The sequence below is a fragment of the Rousettus aegyptiacus genome, unplaced genomic scaffold (assembly GCF_014176215.1).
Source record: "Rousettus aegyptiacus isolate mRouAeg1 unplaced genomic scaffold, mRouAeg1.p scaffold_m13_p_1, whole genome shotgun sequence".
Taxonomy (NCBI): domain Eukaryota; kingdom Metazoa; phylum Chordata; class Mammalia; order Chiroptera; family Pteropodidae; genus Rousettus; species Rousettus aegyptiacus.
In genome coordinates, this window is record NW_023416284.1 from 52,513,446 (window position 1) to 52,539,858 (window position 26,413).

The window sequence follows — 26,413 nt, forward strand, 5'->3', positions numbered from 1 at the left end:
TGTTCCTGATTTTAATGGTGCACGCCTTCTAGCATTTTACCATTACTTATGATGCTGGCCCTGAGTTTTAGAGAGGTGTTCTTTATTGTGTTAAGGAGGTACCTCTTTAGTTATAGATTAAAATTTTTTATTTGGATTGAGCGTTGAATATTATCAAATTCTAGCATCTGTTGAAAAATGAAATTGTGTTTCTTCTTTGAATGAGCGATACAATGAATTAAATTAATATAGGATCTACCAAAAATGTTTCCCAGAGAACACTTTTTTCTACAGGTTGGTCCATGTAAAAAAATAGCTGGGGGAAGATATCGCCATCTGGTCAAGTAACTTGGGGGAATTCCGTTTAGCATATTGTCTTCTTGGAGATTCATTAGCTCACTATCCATCATATGAAAGATGAGAAGTTCAATAATCAAAAAATTTTGTTATATATATTGCATATATATAAATATGATCCTGAAAGTTCTCATCACAAAAAAACACCATTTTTTTCTTTTTCCTCTTTTTTTTGTATCTATATGAGATGATGGATGTTAACTAAACTTGCAGTAATTACTTCATAGATTATGTAAGCCAAGTCATTCTGTACATCTTAAATATATACAGTGCTATACATCAATTATATCTCAATAAAACTAAAAAAAAAAAATCAGCTAACTTTGTTAAATGCACCATTTCCAAACATCACCTGGTCCCGTTCCCTCATATAATACCTATTAGCATCCCACTGACTTAGGGTTTAATCTAACACAATTGAGAATTGCCATATTAATACTTTCCCTGATATTAAAGCATCCTTGTACTCCTGGAACAGAACCTACTTGGCCATAGAGGAAGGGTGTTAAAGTCAGTTGTTTGGGTCTTAATTGAGGATTTTTGAGTCTAGTCATCAATGGGATTGTACTGTCATTTTTCATCCTACCTTTTTTTGGCTTTTTCCTGGGTTTGAGTATCAGTGTAATGCTGGATGGGTAATAGGACTTGGGAAACAGTCCATATTTTTCTGGGCTCTGGAACAATTTATGCAGCATGGGAATTATCGTAGGATTTTACTTTCTTAATCTGAAATATTTTCTGTAAAATAGCCAAAAGAGAGATGAACCCAAACATGTGCTAACTGGTTGTCAGTGGGCTTGTAATTGAATCCCCAGTTAGCTTTGTTTTCTTTACTGATAAAGCTTCAAGTGTCTCCATGTTTCTTCACTGTGAGTAAACACGATTGCTCTTTGCTCCAGAAGGTTAACAGTTCAGGCACCCTACCCTGCTTAGAAGCAATAACTCTTTCCTCTTGCCACTCCAGTTCACCACAGAACAGGGGAGCATCAATGTCAGGTCAGGGAATCAGGAAATGATAGAATCTCAAACAGGAGAATCAAACTTCTTCATGAGAATGTTAACACTGATGCTGGGAACAAAGTGAGGTGACAAGAATGAAGGCCTGGAGGGAGGGAGGCGACAGAGCCAGGTGAATCGTGGAGGCTAGAATCTCAAGAAGAGGGTCGAGGAGTATTGATCCTATTTTTAAAACACTTTCTTTGAAGCTGTGTTGGGATGAGATTGGACACTTATGTTCTGTAAGGGGAGAAATGGGATGTTAAAGACACTTTCTAAATCAATTTCTCCCCAAGCCACAAAACTCTTTATTCAGAGTTGCCACATTATTATACATAGAATACTTCACGGATCTTCCAAGGGCTTGGGTATGAGAACACACGAAGATGCTTATACGTTTTCTTTTTTAATATAGGAATTACTCAACATTAAAAAGCAAAATACCTTAGCTGTGCCGGGCCAGGCTCATGGCAGACACCTGGCTACACTTGGTGTTTGTTACATAAGTGCACGTTTTACACAATCGATGTGCTTCTAAAACATGGGGCATAAATTAAATTGAGAGAAATAACGTTTTTTTCCAAGTTTTTAAATATATATATACGTGTGTGTGTGTGTGTGTGTGTGTGTGTGTGTGTGTGTGTAGGGAGAGGGAGAGAGGGAGAGAGAGAGAGAAACTCCTTAGGTGCTAAATATGTTTTTTATACTTCTTTCATTGGTGTATTTCTTAGCACTGCAACTTTAAATTTCATCTCCCTTTACCCCAATACTCTCAAGGTGTAATAATGGTCTCAGATAGTTCAACATATTAAAAATGAACTTAATATTAAAAACAATTTTTTAATAAACTAATAAGTTACAAATTTTTTTTCTATTTGTAACTTCACATGCTGAGCAGCCTAAAAATGAAAATAATGTGCCTTTGTCTGAAACACAAATTACACATGATACTATTCTTTAACCAAACCCAATGTATTTCTTTAAAGACAAAAAGAACTGCTAAAATTACAAGTCCCTGGGTTATTCTCTGTAATGTGATACATGCCAAAAAGGATACATGTATGTTAGAGGAAAATAACGACTATAAGTAGAAAAGTGGTTCCCTCTCTTCCATATCCCTCCTCTCTTTTCAAAGAAGCACGTTTGTCTAGGCAACTGTTGAAAGGAACTAATTCGTCCATTCATCCATTCATCCATTCAAAGTCTTTGACTTAACAGTGCTAGGCCCATATTAACGTGCTTACTAAAAACTCCTCCTTCTATAGTGGTGGACAAAGGGAAAAATTAATCAAGAGAAGATTTTGGTGGTATGTTGCAATATGAATTCAAGACTTGAATGGCTGTAATATTTTAACCAACACTGACTTCTTTGAAGCTCTTTGATGATCACAAAGCTAAAAATCATTCCTTTCCCTTGATTAGAGAAAAATCTGATTTTCCTGTTGCATTGCCTTCTTGAAAGAGACGATGGGAGAAAGTGCCACGGTGAAGAGCTGAGACTGAATCAAAGAATATTGATTTTGTGTCTAACCTAGCTTTTTTAGTTCCAACACCTCACCGGGAAATACATAGAGGCTGTTTCCACAATAAAGTCACCTGTGACTAGAGAAAATTATTGGTTAGGGAAATGGGAAAACATATCTTTCCTCATAACAGTACTTGAGTGTTTTCCTTTTTAAAAAATTTTACTCTTTCCTACTTCTTAGTTTTGTGATTTTAAAGAAAATGCCAGACTTGAGAAGGGACACCTTGGGTGCTGATGATGGCTCCCTGGGACTGGGTTCCTATCACTGTTGCCACCAGCTCAGCCACCACTTCATGCCCTATTGTTAAAGGTGAATGTAGATTTCATAGATGTACTACAATGCGTAGGTGTACTAATCTAAGGCCTACAATGAAGCTACCCTGTTTCCCAGGGTTTTAAAGTAGTAATGGTATGCAAAAAACAAAACAGATGTGAGAGACAACATGAAGAATTCACACAACCCAGCGACTAACGGGGCATAAAGGATGAAGAGAACAAAGTCAAGTATGAAGGACATAGCCTCAAGAATGATGGTGCCACCATCCAAAAAAAAAAAAAAATGTTAATAAAATAAAATAATTCATGAGCTGGAACCACCTACTATCTGATATATCTGTCGGCTGCATTAATATCACCATTAATTTCCAAAGTGTGAGTGGAAGGAAACAGTATTCACAGCACAACAGTTGTGAGCACTTAGTTTTTCTTCTAACAATGCGCAAATCAGCGGCTTAGGTTTGCAACTTCCAGGCTTGGGTTTTAAAAAGACTTTTCAATAAATCATGGCACAGGCACCATCCTGGATCCATACAGTAGTCCTATAAAAAGCATGCTCATCATGTAGGATTGCTACAGGCCTAGCCCAACATGAATGGAAAATGTTCTTATAGTCAGAGTTGCTCAAAGTGGCAGGTCCAAAGCCATTTAAAAATGGGAAAGTGGCCTTCTGATAAATGAAATGACACTTCTGAGGCTGAACATAATTGAATGAGCTTTGTGCTGACAGAAGACTAAGGAAGATTCCTCCAAAAGGCTACTATGCAAATAGCACTTTCTGGAATTTGTTGATTGTGAAACTGGAGGCCATGGCAGTAAGAGAGATGCACGACTGCAGTCAAAAGCAGGGAGGAAAGAGTCTTGCCTGTGTTTGTAGAATGACCTAACACGTTAATTGCCACGAGATCCAATTAATTATGTGCTTTACAACTTCAGGAAAGTACAAATGACTCTTAATTTTCTCAAAGTTTACTTTGCAGTGAAAATTCAAAAGACTAAAATTAATTTAAATTGATATTTTACCTAATGATTTCAGAGACTAAACAGTGAATACACCTCTTGATGTTGATATAGCTACTGTAGGTGCTGAATTACAAACATTTTTCCACTTTTTGGATCCCCATCTTCATTTATTCCTTTTCTTTGTCACACCGTATGTGGCCAGCCCTTTACTACAATTTGTTATTTATAAAAAGTATAGAGTAAATTTCAATCCTGATGGATGAAATCAGAATGCTGACTGAGCTATGGGTCAACTGACTTTAAAAAAAAAAAAAAAGAGGACTTTAAAAACTGAGTTCGTCTCAGTCATAAAATAAATAAGATCTGAAATCTAATGCACAGCATGGTAACTATGATTAACAAAACTGTATTATATACTTCCAAAGTTTTAAGAGAGTTAATCTTAAGTGTTATCAGCACACCCACATACACATGCATACATTTTAATAATATGAAGGGATGGAAAAGTTAACCTCATTATGGTAATATACTTTACCATTTTGCAATATATGCATATATCTAATAACATTGTACACCTTAAACTTACATATACGTCATTAGTATCTCAATAAAGCTGGGGTAGGAGTTCTGATTCTAGAGGTAAATGGCTACGATGGAAGAATATGAGGCTTACCAAGTTTTGAGTGGTGATTTGGGTTGTATCCTTGACAAGTGGTTATACCTTTAGAAGTCAGTAAGTCTCTCTGTCACAGCATCAATGAGAAAACTTTGGCAAATTGTTAAAAATTCCTTAGGGAAAAATGTTGGCAGTTTCCTACTTAAGAACAGCCTACATTCTAAACACTTTTAAACTCTGACACAAGTTTGACACATTGAGTGCCTACTATGTGCCAGACATAGTTATCTAAGATGGGTCATCTTTGCCAACCAGCATCTCTTCACTAGCATGTTTCCAGGTAGTTTGCAAGTCAGCTATTTATAAATTGGGACACATTTTCCTAAAGAAAAAAAATTTTTTAATAATGGTTAGATTCTCAAGCCAATCCTCAAAAGCTAATTTAATTCATAATGAAGTGGAACTCAACTTCTAATAGAATCCTCAAACCTAACTACTGATTTTCAACCCTGGCTGCACACATCACATTATAATCACCTAGGAATTTTTTTAATAAGTATTAATACCCAAACTATACCCCCAAGACAATATAATCAGAACCCATTATCAGTAGCAGTGGTGGGAACTAGAGCTTGGAAGAAAATTGGAGAGGACTGGAAACAATGCTCCTAGGGAGAGTGGGATCAGGGTTATACTGGGAGGTAGAGGCCAGGGCTCTAGGGGTTAGAGGATGGGCCAGGGTATTGTGGCATCAATGGCTAAAATAAGAAAAAAGAATGCCCCTGGGAGAAGGAATTGGATTGTGGCCTCAAGACCTATAAGAGCTTTTGATCTCTGATAATAGTAAAGGGTTTTCCTAGAGTGGGAAAATTGTGGAGATATCTGGAGTACTCAAGTGTAGGAGCACAAGGATTTGTGCTACAGTGATGGGGAGGGAGCTGGTAAGAATCCAGTTGGCCAACATCATTCACAGGTCCCTTTGTCCAGTTCTTGAGGAAGGAAAACAGCTACCTTCAACTCACTTTCTTACTTTGATGTGAGGCTTTTGCAAAATTTTATGTCTCTACAAAAACCAAATGTGTAGTTCTCTTTATCCTCTTAGCATGATTATGGACCCTTAAGACTAAGCAGACTTAAAAGGAAAAGAAGAGGAATGAGGGAAATCCAGTAAGTGGGCTCCAAAAATAGACGTAATTCTGTGTGTCTACTGTTGCTTTCCAACAGCTTTCAGCGTTCAGGAACTCTTTCAGTAACTTCTTTGCAGCCCTTTTCATAAGAAACATGGCTATAAAGTGTTATCACCAACTGGAGAAAGCAAATATGCTAGATGGAGAATCTCTTCAACTGTTTTTCTGTGTCCTCATTTTTATAGCTAGAAGTAGAGATTTCTGACATTCTGTGACTTGCAAATCAGTGAAGATAACATTCACATTTCAATCAGATGTTCTTAAATAAAAGACATTTTCCAAGTTCACTCTGTATTTCTTCCTGGCATTTTCTAAGATATATTGCTTTAGCTCGGTGTTCTAGTTCCCTCTCTATGGCATTTTGGCTTCTCTGGATTAACAGAATTACTGAGCTTGAAGAATTCCAGAGATACGTGGAAGTTATCTCTTCTGGGGCAAAGTACAAAACGTAATAAACCATCCCTGGCCTAGGCCCTCTCACTATTATTTTTAAGGTCACTGAGAGCATCTCTACCCACTTGTCCTAGACAGAGGCTCTGTGAGATAGCAAGATACCAGGAGGCAGACGGAACAGGCCAAGGTGGAGATCAGGGCTGCTGGGTGTTTTGGGGGTCTTCGCTTTCAATTTGATGCTGCTTGAACTAAGGACGACAATCAGTAATAGACATTTTGGCATTAAGCGAATAAAGCTTAAAATTATCTCTCTTACTGGAAGAAGGGAATTATTGCCATTACCTTTTCTCTGATCAGGACCTTAAAAGGGCTAGAATTAATCTCTCTTCTTTACATTTTTGGATACTTCTGACTTTTTTTCCTCATGTGGATAGAATAAATTATTATGAAACAAAGAGGAGATGCCCTGGTAATACCAGTTGTTGGAGGTTCTGAAACAAAAAATCTTCTGGTATGGAGAGAGAGTGCAAGAAGGACCTCTACCCAGGTCCATATTTACTGTAAGCAACAAACACACAGATCCTTTCCCCATAGATTTCCAAGTGAGCTATGTAGCAACACTATGAGGAAGACGCCACCTCCATGAAAGAAACTCTTCACTAAGCAAGGAATCTGTCTCAATTGCAAACTCTGGATAGACTTCAAAGGAAGAATTTTCTCCTCTTAAACTCAAGAATAAAGAGACAAAATGGAGTTTTTAGGACTGAAATTCCTAGGCGAAAATAAATTGGAATCTCATTCTATTCTAGCAGGCAAACTACTCGTTTAAGAGGTGAGACATTCGAGGCTGAGACCTTCACCAGGTCATCTGACTGAGATGTCGTACTAAAGCAGACTGACCTCCCTTTTAGGAATTTGCTGGTGTGGAAGGAGAACACGATCCGTGCCTGCTTCGATAATGCAGACGATAGCCTATTATTTTTCAAAGGTATTGTGTAAAAAGTAGTCAATCAGTGTCAGCCTTTTGGGAAAATGACAAATAAAGCCTCCTTCTCTAAGTTAGACACTAAAATTCTCAGTGCCTGAGGACCCATATGTCAGTTGTTGCATTTGATCTTTTCTAATTGAATTATCCTTCTTTGGTGAGCCAGATAAAAACAATTTTAATAGATGTGGGAAATGGGGTACAGTTTTGCTTTTCCTATTAAAAATAAATACTCCCCTCGAAATAATTTATTTCAGGACTTATTGAGCTTTGTAACTTAGAAAAGCAATAATAGACTCAGATAGGTAGGAAGTGGCAGCAAAATTAGTCTTTCTTAACCAGAAGAAGGTCAGAGCTGTTTTGTGTTTTTTTTTAATTTTATTTTTCTGCATAGTTGATTGCTGGGGCTCTGGCTGAGGCTGATTTAATGATGATCCCAGTGGTACTGGAGACCTTAGCAACAAGCTTGGATACCCAATCTCCTTCAATGGAGTGAAACCATCTCAAATCTGTCTTAAAACCTTGTTAAAACTTAGCTGTTTAGAAGTTATTTTTAAATGCAAATTTTCATTCTGAAAGAGAAACAGGAGCTCAGAAATCATTTTTTAGCAGAAGCAAGTTTGAGTCAGATTCTGTGCTAGACCATTTCTAAAGGGAAAGAAATTGGCCTAACTCAAGTTCCAGTTAAGTCAAAAAGTTAAGGAAAAGAGAGTCATTCCATTTCTCTTCTAAAAAGGTAAAGTGCCAGGAAAAAATCTTTTATCTACTTAAATATACTCTTACATGATTACGATCTTTCATTTTTTTCTTTTCTTCATTCTTAAAGAAAGTATATGCAGAGAGAAGGGCTGATAAGAGAACTGAAAGAGAAAGTCAAAACTTTTTATTAATTATCAGGTTGGCAGGGGAATAGTCACCTATGCCTTAGGTAGAGAAAGGTGATTAGCATTCAGAATACTGAAGCCCACATCAATTTCGTGAGGGCATGATTTCAAGATAAGTTGAAGGTTAAGTTAGAAAGAAACAACTTTTTAAAGCCTAAGTATAAAACTAGGATCAGATCAAATAGTGATTGTTAATGAACATTAAAGATTCGTTAGAAGCAAAGTCCCTAATTTTATACCTAGAGTATTTAATAAACTTGTTTTCTTGGAAAGGATCTTAAAGGTCAACAAGTCCAACTTCAAATCTTTGGTTGCAAAGAACAGACGCTCCTTCGGCTGACACAAGCCAAAGAGGAGAATTTATTATAAGGTTATAGAACCTAAGGGCTGGAAGGAAGCCATGCCTGGGGAGTGAAGTGGATCCAGGAACTCGATCTTATTTCAGAACTTACCCTTTATTTCTTTTAAAATCGATGCATATAGCCACATCAGTGGCATAAAACTATTATTTGACCATGACTGTGGTTGAAATTCTAGTGCTTCGAATCCCGAATTTATAAACATAAGTGTCTAAAGTAGTGATAGTAAGTCTATGCAAAAAATACAGCTTTGTAATAGAGATGTATAACATGGACTATGTTACTATAACTGCAGTTAAAGTATTTCATTGATGAATGATCCTAAATCTACATAGACCAATCCTCTTATTCCACCATTAAAAACAACAACAACAAACAAACAAAAAACAAACAAACAAATAAAAAAACATAGTCAAGAAAGAAAATTTTCTAGAGGGGTAACAGTAAAATCAGAAGAAAACTTGAGATCTATTGATGACTGCTCTATCAGACATGTGGTATTTTGGACAATTTTGAGAATGATAATGGCCAAGAAGGAACTTAGTCAAGAACCTGAGTTCTCTGGTGCAAGACTGTCCTTGGACAAGTTCTTTAAGTTTCCCTGAACCTTCATTTGTATAATGGAGATATTAATACTCCTCATAGGATGAAGTTATTGTGAGTAGTATATAAGATGACCTATGCCTAGTTCTTGGCACAATATTTAGTACATATAAATGTTCCATAAATAATAGCAGTTATTAGTCAAAAATTTTATTTAGTCATCTTTTTGCGGCATAACAAGCTTGAAAGTCAATGGCTTACAAGAAGAGCTTTATTTCTCACTCATGGGTCTGTGATCGGCTATAGCTTGGCTAGGCTTAGCTGAACTTGGCTTCAACTTTGAGCTTGTATGTGCTGCATGAGTTTTCTCATTCCAGGACCCAGGCTGAAGAAGCACCCCTTACCTGGGATGTGTTGTTCTCATGATGGAGGGAAGAAGTATAAGAAAAGGAAACTATGTGATGTTTCTGAAAGTCTCAACCGTGAACTGGCACAATGTTCACTTCTACTTATGTTCCATCAGTCAAAGCAAGTCATTTGGCCAAGCCCAGAGGCAATGAGGCAGGAAAGTTATTGCACCCAAGAGCAAACCATGTCCAAAGAGAGAACGAACAATAGAATCTAGCATAGGAAGTTGAAAGAAAATTTATGGCCTTTGAGACAAGGGCCTCTATGGTAGCTTGAATTATCTAAAACTAGAATCCACACAGGCTGTCCATGATACCTCATGTCTTCAAAATTATAGGTCATTTAAAAAAACAAACAAACAAACAAAAAACAGAGATCCAGGGAAGACAATAGAGTTATTTAGGGTAGACATTGGGTGTTACGGTACATGGTGTCATCCCTTATAGAAACTTCACAAGGTAGAGAACATGTTACTTTAGAGGTAATTTAGCTCAGCATTTTCAGACCTGAATGGTATATGAAAGGGTTTTCACCTTTAAAGTAGCAATGGTGTCTGTTTTTATTTCCATTAATCAAAAAAACTCAGTAAATTAAATGTTTTTCCCTTTCAAATAGAACAGGCTGAGGGCCTCCAGGTGTATATTGAGGAAACTGGCTTTGTGATAAGCGGAGATTAGTTGAATTTTCTCATGACTTATAACTTAATTTGCAATACAGATGAACATCACACATTTTTTTAATTGTTTTTATTCTTAGTCGTATTTGTTTACATTTTTTCTCAGTTTTGAATTAGTGAGGGATTTGATGAGAAAGAAAAACATAATTCTGCCAATTTTCTCCTAGATACTTTTCTCCAGATCCATAAATTTCCATCTAGCTACATAGAACACCAAGATATCATTAATATTTCAAAACATAATATAAGGAAGAAAATAAATCAGTGTTACTTATGCATCCTGTCTCTAACCAATAATCTATTATGGAAATAAACACTGATGATGCTTCGAGGTCCATTCCAGATTAGAGAACAGATCAGAACTATTCTATATTCCCATTATTTTTATATCTCAGTACAACTGCACAGCCATTCCCTCTGCATGAATTGCTCTATTCCTTCTTCTTTTTCTGCCTGGTATTTTTTATTTAGCCTTAGTCCACACCCAGCTCTTACCTCCAATTGGGTCCAGCAGTATCTGTTACTCTTCCCTCAATATTCCCATAGCACTTGCAGAGGAATTGCCTCCTTGATATCCCTATTTTTGAAAATAGTCAATGAGTGTGTCTTCCCCACTTGACCTCAAGTTGAGATCAGGAGCAACTTGGTATTTCCAGTACCTAGCACAATGCCTCGCACCTACAGTGTACTCAGTATATTTCTCTTGAATGAATGAGAGTAAGCAGAATTGAAGCTTAATGAGATTAAAAATTGGAGGGCACATCGGGGAGAACGCTTCAGGAAGACAGAAAGTATACACAAGTAACAAAATAAAAAGACAGAGGTTGACGTGCACTAGGTTTGTTTAAAGAGCAGTAAATGGACCCACATGACTAAATGAGAGAGTTCAGGAAGAGAAATCCTAGGAAACACATTAAGGAGTTTAGGTTTAAGTGGGGAGGACCTTGAAAGACACCCATTGTCTTAGTTTGCTCAGTCTCCCATTACAAAATACCACAGATTGGGTGGCTTAACAACAGAAATTTATTTCTCACAGTTCTGGAGACTGGAAGTCTTAGGTTGGGGTGCCTTTTCACTGGGTCCTCACATGGTGGGAAGAGAGAGAGGGCTCTGATGTCTTTTCTTAGAAGGGCTTTAATCTCATCATGAGGACCTCGCCCTCATCACATCATATAAAGTTAATTACCTTCCAAAGGCTCATTTCTGAACATCATCACGTTGGAGATTAGGACTTAAACATATGAATCTGGAGAAGATACAAGTCAGTCAGTACTGAGTGGTTAAGAAACCAGTTCTGCCTTAATGAAATGTCCCAAAGACATCCCCCTCATCCATCCCTGCCACTCCTGAGGTTCCATTGTTTATTTAAGAAAGTGAATGAAATCCCAGAAATCAACATTTTCAATCGAAAGGATTTTAAAGCCCAAGGGCAAGAGTGAAATAACCTTTTAATTTCTGAGAAGAATGAACAAAGTAATTTTTGTGAGTGGTATCCTCTGTTTCTACAGCAGCCATAAATCATACCTTTGGGAGCTGTACCATTTTACTTTTAAATGTACATCTTGAAAAGAACACAGTCATTTCTTATTACACTCTTTATGTACAATTTCATTGAAGTCATCACTAGTCAGAGTCCTGTTGATTCTGTGGCAGGAAAACAATTTGTCATATTCACAGTCCAAGAGCCTCCTGATTAGGGCAGGCATTTCTCATTAATTGCTTGGGATAATAGTATAGTCTTATGCTAAGATTTACTGCTTTCTGCATTTACTCTTGGTCCATTTTTTTGTTTTTTTCCAGGCCTAGATTCTTTTCATTTGGCACATTCTTTTAAGAACCATCATCCACAGTATGATGATTATATTCATTTGAATAGTTTGCATCCATTTGCAAATGATTCAGGCCAACATAGAGAATTCCGCTGCCTGATTTACAGAAAGTTATTGCCGCCTAAAGATGTCCTATTGACAGATAGTACAGATATACAGTATTAATATAGCAGGCAAAACTCCAGAGTATTTCCATAGCTCCCAACAATCAAATGATATATAAAAACATATGACTTGGGGACAGCTGAAATTGTTTCCACATTTTGACCTTTGCTTCCATTAGACTGGTTCACAATATTAGATTGAATCCCAAGATATTACTGATAATCATCAGCTGTTTTTCTTACCCAGCCTCTTTGTTTAAATGTATTCTTTCATTATCCATGTGGCTTTTGGGAAAAAATGGGGGAATGAATGTTTTTAATTGAATAATCTGTATTCTGTCATGTATTTCTTTCTCCCCAGAAAGGTATATGGAAACTTACTTTGCTATTTTTATTTATCCTGCCAGTGGAGTATATTGATGAGGTCCAATTGTGTTAAAATAAGACACGAAATATTGATTAACTCTTTTTTAAAATTCCTCTTTTATTCCTAAGTATTGCAGATTTCAAAAGGTGCTGCCGATATTGTGCTGTCCAATAAACCTCCGTTATTAGGAGAGTCTTGATCCCCTTTGGGCTTTGATAAATGATTATTATGCTCAGAGTACTCCAGTCCTTCTTTTCATCAGTTAATGGAAGGAATGAGTAAGAAACGGTAGAATTTAGGCTGCAAACTTTGAGCTGAAGGCCCTCAAAGGAACCATTCCATGAAGATGAGGCAGCCCCAGAGACTAAGGCTACTCTTCTCATCTTTTTTCCACCTGACATTTTTCCTTTTTCCCCATTGCATGCTGGGTCAAGTGAACTTACTGATTCCTAGGGTTGTATTAAAATGTAAGTTCATGATTCAGTATTGGTGAAACCTGAGCGGCTTCAGATAGACTTGTAAGGAAGAGAAAAGAAGCAAGATACTTGGCTGGATGAAGAAAGCCAAGTATCTATAATAAGAATTATAGATAAGGGGAACCCACATTTTTAGGGTTAGGGACATGCTCAGGGCAGCCACCCTAAGCCAAGAGTAGGCACTAGGGAATCAAGAAATCTACTGCCCTCTTAGAGCACAAGTGAGCTTGGGACAGAGAAATCTGGTAAAATGTGAAAGCGAACTTACTGCATAGGACATCCCCTCCATAACAAAGAATAATCTCATTTGATGTGTCAACAGTACCAAGACTGAGAAACCTTGATATAGAGAAAGTGCTATTATTTTGCTCATCAAAGTATAAGCTTCTTGAGTTCTGAACCCAAGTCACTGAGCTAATGAGGTTCAATAATTAGCACAGCATCCTGTGATCAGATAGATAATAAATTCTATGTAATTCAGCTTTCTTTTGAAGAATAGCCATTTCAGTTTCCTCATTCTTCTTTCAAAATTATCTGAAATTAATAAAAGGGAAATGTCACTCAGTAGAAAGTTTCCCTGTCCCAGGCAATAGGAGAAAAATGCTTTGCAGTATGTTTCCAGAAATGAGAAGATGAGAGAGAATGCTCAGGAGCAGGAGTGCAGGCAAATGAAGGATGCTAACAGCCCAACTGTTATGGCTGGTGTAAATAAGGACAACTTGACAGAGAACGAATCCCTGTGGACATGTCATGGCCTTTAGACATCAAGGAACAGGGCTAAACATCAAGGGGCAAGGTAGCTTATATTTTACTGGTAATAAACTAGATGAAAGATTCTATTTTAAATGATATACCTTCAAGCATGTGCTACATCAAGGTGTTGACAGCATCATTTTTCCAAGAGATGAGCAAGTAAATTTAAGTAGTTTCCAAGTGGTAAGTACCTTGATTACTGAGGAGCAGTGGGATGCAAAACTTGGCCGGTGGAAATAAATGATTGATAGCTTCCTCTTACACTCCTGCCTTTACTTTCAACTGCATGGCTCATTATTCTGCCACATTAATTTAAGCTTTCCTATTGTACTGAATTAAGGTCTTAAATTCTCATATCATCCCTATGGGACTCTTGATTGTTTATTTGTAGATGACAATAATTGTTTTTATCGATCCCCAAATGTGGAAGGTATAAAAAGTGCTATGGCTGATGGCCAGCTGGAATAGTTAGTGCCGTGTGCATGCGTGACAAATTACAAGACAAAATTTGGCCCCAGAAGAGACCCTTTTAGAATTTTTTTAAGGCATCTAATAGTTATCACTGGGTCCCTCCAAGCTCAAAAGCATAAACAATTTTATATACATGAGCCTAAGTCTTTTGTTGTTGTTTTTATTGAAACTCAAAAGGTCTACCTGGGTATAATTTATACTATCTCATTTCTAGTATGCTTACACAGCAGGAGAGTTTGGGAATGGTGCATCTAAAAGAATTCCCAGACCCAGCTGTATTCAGGACAATGAGTTTACTTAGGGACACAGGTCACCAGGGCATTTATTCACAAAAATTCCTAGATTAATCTAGCAGTTGCCATTATTCTACTGCAAGTATTATTATGTGGACATGGGCTTCAAAGAATTTTAGAAGAAACCACTTTGCTAGACCCAGCATTGTCTGTGGGTAGGCGATATCACATGATTTCACATCCCAAAAATATATCAGGGGCCCTGGGGAAAGAAAATGCAGCTATCTAATTAAATGCTGTTTGTAGGACAGGGCACTTGGGCAGTATGAACCTCCCCTGGGTGATTATTATGATGTATCTACCTAGAAACAAAATAAATCAGATTGTGCTTAAACATAAACAAGTATCAGGAATGTGGTTATTTTTTTTTTTATGTGGTGAGATGGAAATATCTTTGACCAGATGCCAAACTCTGAGATTCCTCACCTTCTTTTCCTATGGTAAAGAGAAGATAGATATGCAGAGGAGCCACTTTGATGATTGTGCTAATTGTACTCTATCATTTGAGGGTTCTGCTCTGAAAGCTTGTTATTGAACTCTCAGAAATAACTATCTGGGAGAGCATGTTTTGCAGAATAGTGGTCCATATGTTGCACAAATGATCCCTTTTTTATCCTGGAGATATATTGTTATCTTGGTCTTTCACAGCAAGTCCGTGGACAGACCAACTCCTAGAAAAGCATATAAGAAGAAAAACAATTTTATATAATTTAGGTTTATTTTTTCTCTCACTCGAAGTAAGCTTTACCCTCAATAATACTATAGTCCAGTTGTGTCCTCAGTGGTGGATAGCCATTTCAGCACCTTCCATGAGCAGAAGCCTGATGGAGGGAAACATGGAGCTCCTCCTGGCAAAATTTTAGTGATTATAGCCACACCCACTGCAAAGTAAAAACTATATACAAAAATATACATCCCGGATACTTAGTGACATGTCCACCACAGAAATAGGCTTTAAATGTGACATGACTGATTAATGTGTTTATTCATTGCACATCTAACATGTTTGGAACATCTCAAATGATTAGAGGTTAAAACTGATTGACTTTTGAGGGTGACGATCACAGAACCTTTTGATTTCAAAATTGGAAGAAAGCATATATATAACTTAGCTCAACCATCTCATTTTAGAGACAAGGAAACTAAGATGATACAAAGAGCCTACCTAAATAAGTTGTTCAAAGTCTCACATTCAGGTAGTGGCAGAGCTGCAATGTGAAACTTATTCTCAATTCTCCACTACACTCACTACTGACTCGGAAACACACAGGCTTGTTCTTTGTTGTACTATACAGTGCTTCATTGTTTTAACATGTGTGCCTTCCCCACTAGACCATGTGCTCTTTAAGAAAATATGTATTACCAGCTTCTAGCATAGTCAGTAGCACATAGTAGGATCCCAATAAATGTTTATTGAAAAAAATAAACAAATGGGTGAATAAGAGAGACCTGGATTTCTAATCATATACAAACAAATGCTGTAATTTTTAGTAATCTCTACGAGCGCTTGGTCAGCCTAGTAACAAAGAAAGATAGAGAAAACAGAAAGGCAGAAAAAGTAGTATGAGAAGGCACGAAGAGGAAAAAACAGTATACGATTCAGCAGGAATAATAACTGGAAATATTCACTACACAGACAAATTTCTAAATTCAATTTTGGAGCTTGTCGTCAAGAATCTTGCTTCTTCTGATCTCTCCCAATTTTCAGATAAGGAAATGGTACCTTAAGCAGATGGTGCTTTAGGCACTTCCCATCACTGCTATTCTTCCTCAGTCTCCAGAATGCAGGATTGGCTGCAGGTTCGGCTATATAATAAGCAAAGTTGCCCTTTCGTATATTTCGCTTCTCTGTGGTACTTCTTCCCACCCAGTAGGCACCCGTTCTTAACCCATGCTGCTGCTACTATTCCTACTATAGAAGAAAGTGCATTGTTAACTCATTGTGATCCTGTTTCTGGAATATTTTCCATACAGAAAACACACCAGGAGATACACAGGAAAGTACCTAACATTGAGGCATTTCAAATTCAGTGACAAGTAAGCAGAGAGAATGGAGATATATGGGCTAGATTTTCTCTTTTCTTGCAAATGGCCAAAGTCAATGAAAGTAAAGTTTAAAAAATCCAGTTATCAAAGCTCACTGTGAGTTTGTGTTGCTTCTGAAATGTTTGCATGTTGTAATCTGATACTAAGCAGTGCTAGTTTTAAAAAAAAATGAAGGATTCAGGGTCCTAATTATAGCTCACTGGTGGCTTGGTAGTGGAGAGCTGCATCAACATTGGACTTCTTTGCGGAGCAACTACTATCTGGGGTGCTGTATTCCAAGAGTGGTTATCAGTGGCTAAGTGTCAGTTCATAGGAGAAGAGCCAACTTTGCTCCCATATGCAAAGAACTCTAGATGGAAGGAATGAAATTTAGTGTTTTTTTAAGAAATGGTGCTCTATAAATGCCAAACAACCTGGGGTTACCCAAATGTTCCAATGGGGAGAGATTTAAGGAGATAAGCAATCATCTGTTTTGGATGGATTCAATCACCTTGGCTGAAGACAAATATGGAGATCCAGCTTTTTCATCAAACATTCCCGTGAACTATTTGAAACTTGGCAGAACGCTCCAATCAGCGCTACATCTAACTACATCTACCATTTTCCTCCTTGAGTTACGAATCTTCCCATCTCTTTCTTAAGCACACCAAATGTGCTCACATATTTGTGATTTTGCCCTTAGCATTTCTTTTTTCCAGAACACTTTTCTCTCTTATTGTCTGCCAAGCAAGTAGCATCAGTCACCTATCACCAAGAGTAGAAGTCCAAACACTTCTACCCACTGCATCTTAGTATCGGAGTTGCCAAGGAAAACACAACACAGTCAAACACTAGATGGGACAACATTTACTCACATAGAGAAAAAACAAAGCAAGATCAGTTTTAATAGTGGACGTTGGTCCCCCATGGCCAATTGGTCCTTTCCAGCAGCCATTGGCCTGCATGCAACTCTCTGTGCCACAGAATAAAGGACTCTGACCCCCACTGAAGGGGAAAGATACAGCAGTGAGGTTGGCCAGGTACCATAGGCCACACATACTTAAACAGAACAAAGTACACATTAAGTCTGAAACAGGGAAAGATATTCCCTACACAAGGTGACAAGTCCAGCACAGGCTATGAGAATTCTTTATCATTTAATAAAGAAGTTCCAGGCCCAAGGCCCATTCTTTTGTGTGTGTGTTGACTACACACTTGAGATTATCTTTCCCAATGTGGTCCACGTGGCTTCCTCCCATTCCTCCCACCCTCTTTTTCTTTCCAGATCTTTGTTCGCATGATCTAGAATGTCTTCTGTGGCCAACCTTTATTATATAGCTATCTCTAAACCCAGTCCTCTGGACTCCATGAAGACAAAATCTTTGGTTGTTTTAGTAACTGCTGTATCCCCAGCATCTACAACAGTGATGGGTACATTGTAGGTTTTCAATAAAGATGTGTTTAAGAGATTGGTAAGATAGGTCTTACAAAGGAAAAGTCTTATGATGCCCAGAAAACAGTGAAAGAAAAATTTTCAGATGCTTTCATAGAGCAAGGTATTCACATACACTACATTAAATTTACACTTAGAAACCCAACAAGACTTGGAGATAGTGACATGTCCAAGAAAGCAGATAACAAACGCTATTCTCATTCAGTTCCCATCAGAGCTCCAAGCAACTTTTAGAAAACCTGTCATGTGATGTAGAGCACTAATTTGTGTCATTCGGAAAATCAAATAAATTATTTTTCACCTGAAGGGAGCAAGATTATTTGACTTCAGATATTTGCCATATGGCTTCTCTACCATACAACATAGCTTCTAGGCTTAAGGTAGTAAGAATGAGAGCATGCCTATAAATTATTCAGAGATAATTCAAAATACGTGTGAATCTTAGACAGATTGTCAAGTTTCTTAATGCTTTTTCCTGATAGAAAGTGCGATGTTTTTGACAAAAAGTTGCTTGTTTCTCACCACACTTTATCGTTGCTCTGTGTATGTTTTGTTTTGTGTTGTGTTGTTTTGTTTGTTGTTTTTGTTCCCCCCACAGAGTCCAGTCTGGCTCTTATCTCAGCACTGGGTGGTTTACCTTCATTCTAGCCATGGATGCCTGTTACGGCATTCACGTCTACGGGATGATAAATGACACCTACTGCAAGTAAGATCACAGGAAATTATTTTTATGCATCTCCAATTCTGATATCTTGTCAAAATATCACAATTCATTTTAATACCATAAATCTGAGAAACAGATAAAGCAACAATTATTTCCTGGTGTTCTTTGCTGACATGACATTTTATTGTCAGTGCCTCAAGTTATGACTTTTAGGGGTGATAAGAAGAAAAATATTTACCGCAGTCTAATGTCAAATGTCAAAAGAAACACTTTTCCCTTAATCAGTGGCATATCAGGGACTTGCGGCTTAGAAATACAGAACAAGTTTAGTGGTTATTTAATTTGCAAAGGAAATTTGTCATTTCTGCAGCTCTAATGGCTTGATAGATGGCTATCTACTCAATGATTATATTTGATCATGAAGGACAAAATGTCCTAGAGCCTCAGAGGAGCTGATAGCTTAACAAGAATTTCTGGAAATAAGTGAGTAATCTGCCAGATCCTTATTTAAAATAGGTATCTTTATCCACATATATCCCCACTGATGGGATAGTTCCTAATTAGATAATAAAACAAACCTTCCATGCTTCATCTAGGTTATGAAATGTATTTCCCTACCAACAGTTGTACAATGTATTTTAGAGAGTTTTTTAATCATATTGTAAAAATGATAATTAAGCTACAATCTTCATGATCAAATATTTTTACCCTAACAATAAGCATATTGGAGCACAGATGAACTAAAAATCTTACTCTGAAAAATCACAAAGCTTCTTCAAGCTCTAAAAGAGCATCAGGCTATCCAAAGTTTGCTTTCATTATAATACTATTTCCTCCTTCAAAGCATAGCTATATGTTTGAATGTAATTGGTGTGACATATAAATTTTATTTGATTTATTAAAGCACTAAGGACCTGGTACATCTTCCTAAAAGCTTTTATACATAATAGTTTTAACTGAGTTCATGGACAAGAATCATGCATAGGTTTGCAAGTAAATGCATTTACTGGGCACATAATGGATTCTGGTAAATGAATGCTTCATTCTTCATCTCAATCTTTCTTTTTTTTTTTTTTTCTTTTCTAGGACAGAAGGGTATAGAAAAGTCCCCTACCATTACTATGAACAAGGAAGAGATGAATGTGATGAATATTTTCTTCATGAACATGCCCCATATGGAGGACATAGGTTTATCACTGAAAAGAAAGTGTTTGCTAAATGGGCCAAGAAACACAGAATAATATTTACACACCCAAACTGGACATTGTCTTGATATTCATTTTCCTATTCTTGCCACGCCACTTGATATGATAATAATATTGCAACTGTGATGCTAATAATGCTATGATGATGATGGTGATGATCAAGTTTCTGTACGTTTTCAAATATGGATGATGACTCTGCCAGTAATTTGAACTTGGGATTCCGTGGAGGGTGGTTTGCTCATTATGTTCTTTCTGAAGGTTCAACATTACATATTGCACTTTATAATTTAACTGGAATTGCAGTGAAGGCCAGTAACATGACAGCAGTGACCTAAGAAATGAGGAGATTATCTCACAAGATAACTGCCCAGAATCTTGAACAGTGAGTAACTTCTTGAACAGTGAATAACTTCTGGATCTGACCTCCAGAAGCAAGGTTATTGATTGTGTGGTCTCTTCAAATTCAGCAGTCATACCATCTTGAAGAAAGTTTGACTGTCAAACACTGACTCAAGAAAAGTTATTCAGACAGAAGTATCTTACCACCATTACTAGTCAGCCCGAGGGCAGGGAAGGAATCCCTTTTTGACATACCATCATCCTACAGTATTTCCTACAGCTAAAGCCTCAGGCCATTTCTTAATTAACAATGAAGATATCATGAACATTTACCCATAGGCTTACTTGATTATCTCAAACACTTAATTCAAAATGGGCCAAGTAGCAAATCTTAATGAATTTCTTTTTTCACCACTCCATTCTTACTACCCTAAACATGTTACTAGAATGATCTATACTAATTTTTAGTTGAGTCCTAAATATTTCAGAAGCCCATTTAAAATGTAATATTTCAACACTGTAAAAACATATACTGTGAAAACATTCCTTCAACATAACTAAAAGGGTTTACTAACTTTGCTTCAACATCAAACAACACAAAATTATATGCTTTTTAAATGCATGAAACAGGGAAAACAAAGCATATTTTTACATCATTTTGTATCTTACCATACTTCATAATATATATTTGTATATTCAAATTTCTATCTTATAGGCCTCTCCATACATTACATTATCACTGCCAAGTGCCAACTGTTAGACATGGAGAGGAAATGATTCCTTATATTAAATCTGACAGAACTTTTGCCTTCTTGGGGTTTAGTTTCCCCACAGTGTATCAGTTGTTATACCATAACAACAATAATAATGACCTTAATGTCCAAAGTGCTGTGTCATTTAGAGTTCTTTCACATAGGCGATCCCCATGCAATGCCCATGACCACCCCATTTGTCTAGTGCCTATACATTCTGACATCTCTTTAGCAGATGATCTGTAATTTGTTGATTGCTCTGATATAGTGTTTCCCCTTGCTAATATTTGTATAGAATAGCATTTATGTAGACTAGTAACCAATTTATTTCAGTGCCAAATACAATATATTATATCAGAATTATGCAAAAAGTATCACAGGGATGGTCTTGGCCACAGACCGAGAACACAGGTACATTTTTGTTTTTTAATGCCTCTATTTAGGTGGGGGGAAAGATGAGGGAGCAGGAATAATGGGAGGGAATGAAAGCAGAGAAATACAGTGAGTTTTTTGTTTGTTTGTTTTGTCTCAGTCTTGAAAGACTTTGTTCTTCATATATTTACTGCTCATTAAATATTAGAGGATTGATTTGCTGAGAGACCAAAACCATCCTTGCAAATGATTCAAAAGGCCAAAAGCTACACTTAATTTACAGAATGTTTTGGAAGCCCAAAGTAATGATGCATTTCACCTCAGGAGCAGTTTGCAGGTCTTTACTAGTGCCAAGTCCCATCATTAGTCATCATTAAAATGGGCTATGTGAGGAAAAAGCTTCTTTCCCGCTTTCTTCTGCCATTTGGATATTCCAGTACTAATATCCATAAAAATGGCCAAGTGCCAGTTCCATTGTTGAAATTGTTATATTGTTATTCTTTTGTTGTTTCCTTATCTGATTTTTAGTTTATGTGTATTGTTTCTAGCTAATGATGGATAGAAATGCCCACTCCAAGAAAAATAAACGTATACAAATGTTAAAATTGTAATATGAACTGTCCCTCCCACATACACATTGTGATACAAAGTTTCATTTTTAAATAAAAAGGAACCCTTGATTATTAGAATGCTTCAGGGAATGACATAATTTATTTAGTTTTCTGGTAAATGGAGGGTCAATTCTATTTGTCTTAGATCACACTAACGAAAAACTTTTGAAAACTTTCTTGTTCTCATGCCTCAGTATAACCTTCTCTGATGAAGGAGACTTTTGCAGCGCCCTCTGTTCTTCACTCTATGGCAGTAGTTGTGTGTAGAATCCACAGTGTTTTCTTTGGAGGAGCCTGAAAAGTCTTCCTTCCCCTCCCCTCCTTTCCCCTCCCCTCCTTTCTCTTCCCTTCCTTTCCCCTCTCCTCTCCTCCCCTCCCTTTTCCTCCTCTCCCCTCTCTTTCCCTTCCTTCCCTTCCCACGCCTTTTTTTCTTAACTAAACCCCAACTTCTACACTTTTCATTGTTGTAATTCTCTTTTCTTTTTTTCTTTTTTTTCTTTTGTCCTAAAACTTGGAAACAAAAAAACACATTATTCCCAATTTGGAGACCTAATTAGATGATTTCCAGTGTAATCAGCATTTTGAAAGAATTGCATGACTTATTTTTCTCAGCAATCTTAATGTTCTCTGTATCCATTTCCTGTTCTTCTTTCCCCTCAGCTTCCTAATTATAGTGGAAATACAAAATCTAATTTCTCCCACGTTGAGGAGAAATCTAAGATTTACTGATAGGGCAGAGAATGGTAAAGGAGAAATTCAAGAGAGTACTTCGTCATGCAAATTTCTGGTCAATGCCACATATTCTAGTCAACTGCATTCACTAATCACTGTTGTGTATGTATCCCAGAAGTTAATTAACATCTGCAAAAATAAAAAATATTTCAATACCACCCAAGGCTCTAGACAAATGGACTATAGAAAATGGACACAATTTGCTAAATCAGCATAAAAATATGCTAGCAAAAAATAATAAATATTATTTTTAATATTGGAGAATCCTAGAAAAAATAATAAAATTTAAAAAGGGTTTTAAAATAAATGTTTGAATCCTTTCTAAGTTAGTCTAGTGATAAGTAGTGAATGATTTATATTGTTATGATAGTAATAGGAATAAGAAACCTTTTAGAATATATTGCTTTACATTATTACCAAACCTATCAAAGAATAACCAACATGGAAGAATATTTATATATATGTACATAGTCTATTTGTGTGTGTTTGTAAAGGCATACGTGCAATCCTATATTTTTCACTAATGTGTAGGAATCACAGAAAACCTACGTTAGACTTCATCTGAAATTTGTTGGGTTACATTTTGAATCCAGATTTAAAAAAAAAAAAAGCAAACATCCAAATTAACTGTACCAATTGCTAAGAGTACATAAAATCATATTCAATGGCTGGCCAGAAGAATAAAGCTAGAGAAGCTGCTAAATCTGGAACTGAGAACACAATTAGATGCCACAGTTGTCACAAATCAGACCTAAAAGTATAGCAATTTATATCGTAGGCTCTGCCTATTGCAGCTCAGCTCAAGCCACACTGAAAAACATTGCATCAAGTCATTCACACTGAAGTGAGTGAACATCGGCCTCCCTATTCAAATAAGCCTGTCTTTAGCGTAAGCAAACACAGATTCGTATAATTTTTATTTTACGTCTAGAGAACTGTGACCATGTGGGGAAAAAAAATTATATAGGTAGATTGCTCTTTGAGGATTTGCAGTGAATCAGCTGAAATGGGAGCAAAAGTCTGAATTGGGGACTTTGCTGACCTTTTCAGAAGTAAAAAGCCATCAGAAGAGAATCGTTCATTATTATTTCCTTAGGAAAAAAATAGCACTAGAGTACTTCACCTGGTGGTGTTAATTGAATGATAATATCAGCTTCATTTAATTTTAATAAGCAAGAAAATATAATCAAACGGCTTTTTTTTTTTTTAACGTACTCATATAGGGTTTAATGTGGCATGTTAAATGCAAAGAACAAACTATGGATTCCAGTGTCAGTTGTTTGCATGTCTTAGTACAACAAATGATTTACAGTCCCAGAGCTATGAGGGGAAAAAATGCTTTTCCCTTAACTGCATTTTTAAAAGGCAAGATCTCATCATTTTAATAGCATACATAGACCTAATTTCTGAAGGAGCCAGTACCAGCCTTTGTAAGCAGTCTAGACTTTTAGGGCTTCAAGGAGCTTTAAACCAGACAATCCAACCCCTGAATCTTGGAGCTGAGGATGTAGATTTATAGAGGTGAAGTGACTTCCTGTGGCTGTAAAACAGAACAATGGCAGTATGAGACTCATGTCTTTTTCTCTAGTACTTTTTTGTTACTTTTTTTTTATGCATAGATTAGTAGCTGGAAAACTTCATTAGTGACTTTACTGAAAGAGTCTATTCCTGGAAACCAAGGGTTCCACTTAGTGTTGGTACTACTCATGATCAGAGAATTCCCTCACTGAAGTGTAGAAATAGTCACATTAATTGAAGAAACCTATCCCAGTACTTGTCTATATTTTCTATTATGTATGTTTGTTGCTAAGATTAGGGCATATTCTGTTATGAAATTTTAGGACTAGTTTAAACAATGTAAAAGTGAGTTTCTTATTTTTGTTGTTGTGGTGGTTGTTAAGGATGACGAAGCCATCGATACTCCTCAGAACTGCAGAGTACAGAGGCTGCCTGATGTAACTGGCAAGTCTCCCTGTTTAACTATCCCCAGAGCCTAAATATCCTCGTCCTCTGCCCAGTTCAGCTGCTTGGGTTAGTGAAATAGTCTATCTGCACTGGTTGGTGAAGTTACCCTTTGATTTCACACTCATCTCTGCACTGTACATGATCTATGGTCCGAGATACTTTCTGGAAGGTAAATCAGAGCCTCAAATGCCCCATAAGACTCAATTACTATGCAAGGTTGAAAGGGTTTTTTCTTTACAGTCTACTCATATGATGCTGTTAGAAGAGGAAAATTTTGAAACTATATGCACTAGGCTCTGAAAATGGTTACTGTGGCTCAGAGAGAGCATATTGTTCTGTTGCTTGTTTTTGCTGAACCTTAGAGAAATCACTAGAGTAAAATTCCATGTAAATTGCTAAGACATCAAGTCAGAGCTGTCCTTGGGCATCATAACATTGCAGAAAACCTCATTTCCCTTTTTAAAAAATCCCCCTCCCTCGACCCTTTCTTTTCTTTTTTAGAATAGGCACAATTTATTTACGGAAGGAAAAGTTCCTCTTTCACCACAGATATGTCTCCTTTATTTATGCTTTGGAGGCCAGAAAAATAGAAGCTCACTTTCATAAAAGTGAAAAATATCTTGATGAGTAAATAGCCAACTGCTAAATTCACATATTTGCCTATAAAGTGAGCGGTTTCATCTAAGAATCTCTGAAGGGACCAAAACCAGAGCATTCCATAGTTCCTTGTTACCGAACCTACAAAGTACAAATTTCCTTGTGTTTAACTTTGTTGTTACTGCTACTGAGTAAATACCCATTTCTATTACATACAGTATATTTTATGCTTCATTCATTTTTCTGAGTTCACATAATTTTTGCTGTAGTCTCTCATTCACTTTAAAAACCTGTAATTTTCATCTATTTATAGAAGAGACTATAAATGCACAGTTGTGCATTGGGTGAGTTTTTCTTTTTTTTTTTCCTGGCATCATATTGCTTTAATTATAGGCACCATGCCTTAGAATAAAGCTTACTAAATGGCAAAGGGCTACTGGTATCTTTTAGTTTGGTTCACTTTTACTAGACAACTGGGGAGATGTAAATAAAACCAGAGAATATTTGTAATCGAAGGGAAAAAAAAGTGGGGTGGTAGGGAGCAGCTGGGGTGGGAGAATTCAATATATTCAATATCTAAGGCAGAAAGATGTCTAGGAAACTACTGCAGACAATAACAAGTGTGAATGTGGCCCACAGTAACCATCTGACACTGAATGATATTTACTGCCTTGTTGTGTCATACCTGTTAGCAAAGTTCAGTTAGTACGTAAGCTGCTTAAAATAGAGGAGTCTTCATTCTTTCCTTCCTTCTTCTTTCTTCCTTCTAGTCATTCTTCTCTCCTTTATTTTCTTTCTAGAAAACTCAGCACTCTTTCAGTTGAACATTGTAATTGGATAGTTTCTCATTTTACAATTCAGCTTATAATACTCTACCTAACTCTATAAAAGACCCTTATTTGGATATGGTCTTAAAATGAGAGTCTTTGGGAATAAAGTAATAATAACATACATGTATGCCAGGTTCATTAAAGGGTTATATACCTCATTCCATCCCCTCATATATTCTATGAGGTAGGTAGTGTTACGATCACCATTCTACATACAAGGAAACTGAATCACAGAGAGGTTAAGCAGTTTGCCCAACGTTGCATGGCTCGTGATGTGGTGAGATTTTTAACCCAAGCAATTTGACCCAGACTCCATACTTAGTTGGGGTAGGCTAACAGGTATAACCAACAACTTCAAAATTCAGTAGCTTGACAGATTAAGGTTTGTTTTCCTCTAAAATATGAATTTCATGTAGAAGCTCTTCTCC

The 26,413-nt window shown here is 36.8% G+C and overlaps 1 protein-coding gene across 7 annotated transcripts in view; it reads left to right on the forward strand.

The window, feature by feature from the left end:
• Positions 1-22,175, forward strand: part of ST6GALNAC3 (ST6 N-acetylgalactosaminide alpha-2,6-sialyltransferase 3) — a 467,918-nt gene extending 445,743 nt beyond the window's left edge. For 5 of the 7 annotated variants that reach the window (XM_036235325.1, XM_036235324.1, XM_036235330.1 and 2 more), the window contains 2 exons: positions 18,517-18,624; positions 19,669-22,175. In XM_036235325.1, the coding sequence (XP_036091218.1) occupies positions 18,517-18,624; positions 19,669-19,855 (295 nt within the window). In that variant the 3' untranslated portion in view covers positions 19,856-22,175. The remainder of the gene's footprint in view (positions 1-18,516; positions 18,625-19,668) is intronic. The other 2 variants (XM_036235327.1, XM_036235326.1) reach the window with 1 other exon arrangement.
• The last annotated feature ends 4,238 nt before the right edge of the window (positions 22,176-26,413 follow it).